The sequence below is a fragment of the Pygocentrus nattereri genome, chromosome 15 (genome assembly GCF_015220715.1).
Source record: "Pygocentrus nattereri isolate fPygNat1 chromosome 15, fPygNat1.pri, whole genome shotgun sequence".
Taxonomy (NCBI): domain Eukaryota; kingdom Metazoa; phylum Chordata; class Actinopteri; order Characiformes; family Serrasalmidae; genus Pygocentrus; species Pygocentrus nattereri.
The window spans coordinates 3,118,789-3,127,672 of NC_051225.1; the positions used below are offsets into that span (position 1 = coordinate 3,118,789).

An 8,884-nucleotide genomic window follows, 5' to 3' on the forward strand; every position below is an offset into this window, starting at 1 on the left:
GTTTGTGGGACTAATAAGGGTCACTTAATCTAAATCTTAAGTCACTGGGGTGGTTCCCTCAAGGGCCCATCTCAGTACCTTCAGTCAGGGAACATAACTGAACCATAATCCACTGAAATGATCTGTTCTAAGCTGTGCTGACTCCACACCCCGCCTCGCCTCGCCTCCAGGCTTTTACTCTACTGCTCTGTTTTAAAACATTCGGTTATGAAAAGGAACAAATACCAACTTTTCACCTGGAGGAACTGACTTAAGCTCCACAATCAGACCTTAAACCCACCGTTGGAGCTTGGAGGGAACATTTATATTGTTTGGAAATTGATGGATGAAAGATTTACCTGCAAAGGACCTTCATTTCTAACAGTATAGCTGTGGTCTGGGGCTACAGATAAAAGAGTAGTATTCCGATTATAGCGCTAATGCTGTGCTGCATTATGATGACCAAAATAATTTGTTTCTGTTGGATTACATGAATACCTTGATTCATTAAAACACCCACAGAAGCTCACTGGGAGATGTGATTGGTCAGGACGCTAACAGCATGTCGTAAACCACACTGTGATGGTTAGATGCTCATTTTCATATTTCAGCCTTCCATTGCAGCAGTACTGTAAAGAGCAATGCTGCGCAACACTGTGCAGCCCGAGTGGATCCCAACATGCAGAACATTCTAATCACTAGTTATGCCAGCATCTTCTGCAACTACATGCATGCGATTTGCAATATTTGCAACGCACAAACACAGAAGCTTCTAGGTGATGAGAATCCCCCCCCAGCCCATAGTAGGAAAAAACAACTAACATCACCCTCTAAACCAATTCCCACCTCTCCTGCGGTCACGGTGGGAGGGACTTAACAAGCTCATCCGGACCGCCAGAGAAAGTACCAGAAACTCCTGCAGAGGGAAAATACTGGTGTAGTCTGGATCCACAGGAGTCAAGGAGACGGATGAAACCCCTATTATGCTGCACTGAGACTGCGAGCAGCAACGTGCGAAATAGAGGAAAAAGCTGAGCTTCAATTAACTTTCACTTTTTAAAAAGGAGCTCAAAAGATGTTTCGTAAAGCTTCTAGAAGATCTAGAAGATAAAACGACCTGAGCGGCAGTGACGACGGCAGCTTTCTACCGTCAGCATCTCTGAATCAGTGACGGGGAGAAATCTTTTTTGGGAGCTGCTCGTCGTAACAATGAAAGCAGCAAAAAAGAATTATGATTATTAAACGTCTACATATTTGCACAATTCTAATAACAGTGCGTAGGGAAGTGTAAAGATGTTTGTTTAGTCACATTTTGTTCAACGTATTCATTTTCACTGAAAACCAAAGAGCTGAGTAATATCTGTGTGGGTCACAATGATACCCATGTGCCAGCTGTGCTCCATACAACAGAGACGGAGTGCGTTTACACGCGTTCAATAATCCCATCATGATCCGATTTCTGCAGTTATCCGACTGTTCAAACGGTCATGTTAACACCAGACTCCAATCTAGAAATCTGATTTAAAAATCTGATAGAGGCTGGATTTTAGGTCAGTAATCAGATTTCTCAGTGTTGTGAACTCTTACTGGCTGAATGCAAAGCAGAAATCCGATGACTGATTATTCAAGCGCATGTAAAGGTGTTGATCGGATTACTGACAAACTCCTGATTTTCTGCAGTTATCGGATTACCGAGTGCATGTGAATGCTAAAAGTACACGTTCTGGGTGATGAACCCAGCCGTCAGTCAGTGAAGCTTCATGACGGCTCCTGTGTTGCTGGTGAAGACGAAGCTGATCCCCCGGGAGCGACTGGCGCTCGTTGGCAGTTGTGATTGTTTACCTCTGGACGAGCCTCGTGAAGCTTATTTAACCACATATAAGTTTTCTGTATCTATGGCTCACATCTACATGCTTATTTGGAGTTTGTTGAAGGGGTTTTCATGGCTTTGTGGGTCAGTAAACTGCTACCGCTATGAACACTAATAAAAAAACAAACAGCATGAGAAAAAAATGCTGCACTAATGGGTTCGTACTAATCTCACTGAAGCACTAACACAAACTCCTGTCATTCTGAGGGTCCATCCAGATTCTCACAAATCCTCGTCATATTTTCAGCTTAATTAGCATCACTGCTACCGTACAATCAGCTTCTTTCTGCAATCTGTCCAGATGAGGCGGACAGAGCAACAGTGGTTTCGCCTTAATTTGCTGTCAGGGGATCGAGCTGGACCTCGGCAGACGCACGCAGGCAGGGCAACCATTAAATAGAATTATCGCACACAGGAGAGGAGAGGAAAACAAGCAGCCGATAATTGTCCTCATCCTCACAGGAGCCATGGACTAGCTGACCTGCCAGGCTCCAAAATGAAGGGGAAAAAAAAGGAAAAACACTCTACAGGGCAAAAAACACACCAGCATTTAAAAAGACAGATTCAGATAGTCAAAAAGTAAAATTAATATATAGACATTAAACAACATTAAACAACATAACTAAGTAAATGCTATAAACTGAGGCGGCGCTATGAGCCTGGACCAATGCTGGGTACTAACAATGAATGTAAGTAACACCCAGTTACCACGATGTCATTTGCATAATGATGAGTGGAGGCTTTCATTAATTTCATCAATTAGTGTAATGATAAGTGGTGGAGGGCATTGTCAGCTGTGGAGATTTCATGAATCCAGAATACATAAGATGTAAATAAAGTCATCCAGAGTGGTTTGGCGTGAAACGCTCCGTGGTAGAGAAACTTGCCAAGTCAAAATCGTTCACAGTGGTGGTGATGGGAACCGGACGTCCACCTCTAAAAGCTCCCTCGGAGAAAGTTACTACACGAAACGGTTATGAATTCACTGCCTAAAACATTGTTTCATGACAAATAAAAGAAAATAAATAAATAAATAAAATTCATGGTGGAGGGATACATGCAGTTTGCTTTGAGGCAAAATAGTGCCAAAAAAAAAAAAAAAAAAAAAAAAAAAAAAACACTTATTATTTCGGATTTCCCACCGTTTTCCCATCATCAATATTCCATATAAACTCAGAAGACTCGTGTAGGTTCTCTGGTGGCTCTGGATGATAAATAAAATGTCTATATGTGTGTTGTAGTCATGGCGACGCCTGGTTCCCATCACCACCACTGGAAAGACATCAGAGTAAACGAACCGATTCACACCAAACCATCTGAACGTTTTTTGAGAACATCACTGGAATTCCACTTCAAGAAGAAGCAATAATCCTGCATTTTATTTCTCCGTCTACACTTTACTTAGAAAACAACTTCACAAACATGCAGAAACGTTACATGCTACTGGGAAGGGTTTTAAACTTACAGAGATTATGGGACTGGATGACCCCAGTGGTCTTCTGTGCAAAATCTTTTGTCTGTCGAGAGAAAGAAAAAAGTGCTTTATTGACCATCTGGATTGCAAGTTTCAACAAATCTACACCAGTCTGGGCCGTTGCTTCACTACAGGGAGAGTCATTCATCCTAGAGAGAGTTATTACAGAATATTCAGGGCCTCTTTCGAGTGAATCTCCCTGTATCTTGGCTTAAACTGAACCACATAAATTGAGAAAAACAAGCGCATCGCAGAGTGAAAATGGTAGTAAGGTGCATCTCAAAACCTGCACTTTGGGTGATGAGGCTGAAAGATTCATGATTATATTGAAATTTCTATTTGAAAGAGTAGGATGCTATAAAATTGCTGTGAGCTTAGAATATATTCCTCCAGCTCTGACGGCTGCGTTTCAACCTCATTTTCATCCCCAGTTTGCATTTTCACTTCTTATTCATGAATAAAAGCACAAACCAGTTCAGCTCTTTTACCGTGTGTACCGTGATAAAAGGGCTTTTATAGCTGAAACTGTTGCGCGTAAGTAAGTATTGCAGAATTTACTCAAAATCTAAAGGAATGAATCAAATTCAATTCTAAAACGAACCATCTAAGTGTCTTCTCTCCTTAAATGAGGGATTTAGGTTGGGACAGACTGCAAGGCCTCACCTTGTTCTTACTGTTGCTGCACTCAGGTAGAAGATTCTTGCAGGTTTTGTGGACGTTCACAGCACAGTCTGCAAAGTTAAAGGAAAAACAAAGACAGTTAAAAACCAGTTCAGCCACGTGTGCCCAGCAAACAGGGCGAGCCACAGTCCATCCAGGCATTGCACAAAAACAGGATCATCATGTCAATCAGCTGTGAGACATTCTGTTAATAAATCACCGGACGTTGGATCAGAATTATGATAGTCCGTTCTACAGTTTCTCGTTAGGCTGAATGAATAACCGGCTCTAAATGTAGGTATTGTGATATAAACCGAGTCCGTTCTACAGTTTCTCATTAGACTGAATGAATAACCGGCTCTAAATGTAGGTATTGTGATATAAACCAAGTCCGTTCTACAGTTTCTCATTAGGCTGAATGAATAACCGAGTCTAAATGTAGGTATTGTGATATAAACCGAGTCCGTTCTACAGTTTCTCATTAGGCTGAATGAATAACCGACTCTAAATCTAGGTATTGTGATATAAACCGAGTCCGTTCTACAGTTTCTCATTAGGCTGAATGAATAACCGACTCTAAATGTAGGTATTGTGATATAAACCGAGTCCGTTCTACAGTTTCTCATTAGGCTGAATGAATAACCGACTCTAAATGTAGGTATTGTGATATAAACCGAGTCCGTTCTACAGTTTCTCATTAGACTGAATTGATAATGTGCCATCACACTATTTTGTTTATCACATGCAAGGAAAAAATGGTTTGTTCACGGACGTCTGACAGCACAGATTGTCTACACAGTAAGGAAGACTATCAGGCCTCTGTTGAGGGACAGTTGAGTCACACCTGCCATAATCTTTCACTTTTCTGATAACGTCGCTTACTATCTCACGAGAAAAACTCCGATACCGAGGCTTTCGAATGAACTTCAAACGAGAGCTACCAGCCAGGTCCAGCTCACCTGAACGATCGCACTCTGCACAGATGAGCATCAGCAGCTTTATCCCAGCTCTCGAAGAAACACTTCACAAAATAAGTTTTTTTACCTCGTCACTTCACTTGAAACTCCACCCCAAGACCTTTTCCCCCCACATTAACAGCTGAAATGCTCTGCTCTTTAATAATAAAATAAACCAGCCTTGCTGGAAATGAGAACACATCTTTCCAAACTGTAAAAAAATACCATTTTTATCGTGGTCAGGCCAAATGAGGCCATTTGCCAACGCTTCCCTTCCAGGTTCACTTTAACAGAACTCGGCTCATTTCTATATGTGAACACGGTCGATAATCAGGACTGGGGTTATGTCAAATCTGGACCTGCTGAACAGATAATTAGAAGCGGTCATGGTTTTAGGGAATGTTCTACCGCTCGGCGCCTCCGCCGCTCGCTGTTAATCGTTTTCTGGCGCTACATTAACTCGTCTGTGCCTCGAGTCAGTGCCTCATACCGTTAAGGCTCAAGACGCCCTGCCTGATCGGAAACGCCTGATTGGAATCGCTGAAGATGCGGATGGTAGTGGAGAAAAACTAAACGGAACCCAAACCACTAAGAGGAACCAACACTCAAAAGAAGAAACCCCATAAGAGCATGAGGAAGAACCAACGAGAGGAACCCAGAGTCAAAAGAAGAAACACCCTAAGAGCATGAGGAAGAACCAACGAGAGGAACCCAGAGTCAAAAGAAGAAACCCCATAAGAGCATGAGGAAGAACCAACGAGAGGAACCCAGAGTCAAAAGAAGAAACCCCATAAGAGCATGAGGAAGAACCAACGAGAGGAACCCAGAGTCAAAAGAAGAAACCCCATAAGAGCATGAGGAAGAACCAACGAGAGGAACCCAGAGTCAAAAGAAGAAACCCCATAAGATCATGAGGAAGAACCAACGAGAGGAACCCAGAGTCAAAAGAAGAAACCCCATAAGAGCATGAGGAAGAACCAACAAGAGGAACCCAGAGTCAAAAGAAGAAACCCCATAAGAGCATGAGGAAGAACCAACGAGAGGAACCCAGAGTCAAAAGAAGAAACCCCATAAGATCATGAGGAAGAACCAACGAGAGGAACCCAGAGTCAAAAGAAGAAACCCCATAAGATCATGAGGAAGAACCAACGAGAGGAACCCAGAGTCAAAAAAAGAAACCCCATAAGAGCATGAGGAAGAACCAACGAGAGGAACCCAGAGTCAAAAGAAGAAACCCCATAAGATCATGAGGAAGAACCAACGAGAGGAACCCAGAGTCAAAAGAAGAAACCCCATAAGAGCATGAGGAAGAACCAACAAGAGGAACCCAGAGTCAAAAGAAGAAACCCCATAAGAGCATGAGGAAGAACCAACGAGAGGAACCCAGAGTCAAAAGAAGAAACCCCATAAGATCATGAGGAAGAACCAACGAGAGGAACCCAGAGTCAAAAGAAGAAACCCCATAAGAGCATGAGGAAGAACCAACGAGAGGAACCCAGAGTCAAAAGAAGAAACCCCATAAGAGCATGAGGTGGAACCAATGAGACAAACTAAGACTCAAAAGGAGAACCTCCCACGAGGAAAAACGCACCGCAACCCAGCCCGCCCGGGTTCCTCACGACCCCACCTCCAAACCCGAACATCACGGCAGTGCCCATCACGTTACTGAGCATTCTTCATAGTTGAGCCCTGGGTGGAGCTAGCTGGAAAAGGTGGGGTGTAGTCACTCTTTAAGCATTCACCCCATCACCCTATCATACCATTTAGAAGACAACAAGGGCATGAAGATCACGAGAGTTATTTAACCTAAACTGAACCCAAACCAACAGAAGGAGTGTTCAGTCACCTCTCAAAATATAGATTTCAAATCCTTCCTAAAAGTGGAGCTACTGTCTTTCTGGTGCATTCTGTATCTCTAGATATCAGGATACACATCATGTCTCGTGGAAGCATCTTCAAGCACTGCGAGGTTGTTATCTTCTCACACCTCCCAACTTTAACCACAGACTGCATGAAGTGACCTGGCTCCACAGGAGGAGCGTGAAAAAGCTTCACTAATCCACAAAAGGTGTTCGTATCGGCTCCAACTGATCGGAAAAATGGGGAGGTCAGCAAAGCCAAAAGCCGAGTTACGGCCCTCAGGCCATTTTCCACTTTTTTGTGGGATAAAGTGAGAGGTTTCTCTCCTCTGGCAGACCAATCGAACCAGAACAAAACAAAAACAACTCTGAACGTCAGAGATGGTAGCAGCGCTGCCGCCGAGGGCGGCCCGACCCGCAGAGCGCCGGGAAAAACAAACCCTTTTTAATGGTGTTTATAGAAGCTGAAACCAAGTGAGTCGGCAATGATTCCGTGCAGTTACATTTCTTTAGGAAACGGTTTAAAGCCTCATGAATTCTCACTTTATATAACACTTTATATATATACACACACACACAAACACACATATATACACACACACACACACACAGAACCAAAGAAGGAGCATTTTATCATGAAATACCATCCCGGCTGTGATCTGGTGGCCGTAGATCATCCCAGCCGTGATGTTATTGGTGGTAACTCCCTCCTCGAGTGCTCTACTGCTTTAATACAGCAGTTAAATAAATACAGTAAGAAATGAATAAACTGGCCGTGAACGCGGCTTTAATATGTTTTAATGTTCAGCTCCTTCCTCCTAATTAGAGCTCCTTAACGAGCAGCTTGTTGCTACGTCAGAGTAACGAGCTCCGCCCACTCGCTGCTCAGCCAGCAGTTCGTTCTCCAGCTCCACACAGACCGACTGATGGTTTGGGAATTTAGTGTCGTCTCGTCTTCAGAGCCGGACCGAATCAGCTGTCGGTCAGATGTGGTCTTAACAGAGTCCGTTTTCTGCTTGTGGCAAAGTAAAAAGTAAAAACGTTCAAATGGCTCAAGCGTGTCCTACAGCTGTCAGAGTCGTTGCTTAGCAACGGCGTCTCAGCGGAGGGATACGTTGCTTGTGAAAAACTCGTGGTGCTATCATACACTTATTACATGACTATACATTAGAACTGCCTTGCAATATAGTTAAAAAAACAAAAATAAATCAAATAAAAAACTTGGGGAAACTTTTTGGAAGAACCCAAACCCAGGGAGAGGAACCCAAACTCATAAGGAGAACCTCCCTAACAACATGAGGAGGAAGCATCGAGAGGAACCCATTAGAGCATGAGGTGGAACCAATGAGACAAACCAAAACTCAAAGGAGGACCTCCCACGAGGAAGAACCGCTGACAGGGTCCCACGCTCCTCTGTGCTGGATGGTTCAGTCACAGTGGTGATGAAAGTTTCCTCATTACAGGTGATGATGCTAGGCTGGGTAACAGCGGTTGATGGTGGTTTTTTGCCACAACCATGGCAACCAATCATGCATGCAGAGCAGCCTGTGGCACCAGCAGCAGGTACAGCCCTGAACAGCCGGTCTCTCCGAGCGAGGAGACCGCCTGAACGGCTCAAAGGTTCTTTTTGCATATGACCATGTGATCATATGTGATCATACGTGACCAGTTTTAATTCAGAGTTTATAACTTTCTCGACTGTAAGCGATCTTATTTATGACAAAGGCACTATATGAATGCATTATTATTAATTATAGCCCATTATTATTTTTAGGGGTGCACAGTGACATCAGAATAACAGCTACAGGACTGTTCGTCTGTTTACTTGCTGAGGAAAGTGTTAATATTTGAATAAACAAAATTTATAGCATATCAATAATGATCTCTATCTCTCTCTCATATATATATAAATAATAAATAGTGATTTTCTGGATGTTGGTGTGTTTGTTGACCCATCTCCAAGCCTCTCCTTGAGGAAGCGGAGTATTATAAGTAGTTAAAAAGCAGCTCCTGGTTTGACCAATCAGTGCTCAGTAAATTGAGCTCATGATGTAACTGATGATATTAACGAGTCTCTGTGGCGGCT

The 8,884-nt window shown here is 43.2% G+C and overlaps 1 protein-coding gene across 1 annotated transcript in view; it reads right to left on the minus strand.

The window, feature by feature from the left end:
* The window catches only part of LOC108430246 (rho guanine nucleotide exchange factor 18), an 80,330-nt gene that overhangs the window by 37,759 nt on the left and 33,687 nt on the right, over positions 1-8,884 (minus strand). Inside the window, exons 11-12 of the mRNA XM_037545549.1 lie at positions 3,987-4,054; positions 3,315-3,366 (exon numbers count right to left, since the gene is read on the minus strand). Of these exons, the coding sequence (XP_037401446.1) occupies positions 3,315-3,366; positions 3,987-4,054 (120 nt within the window). The remainder of the gene's footprint in view (positions 1-3,314; positions 3,367-3,986; positions 4,055-8,884) is intronic.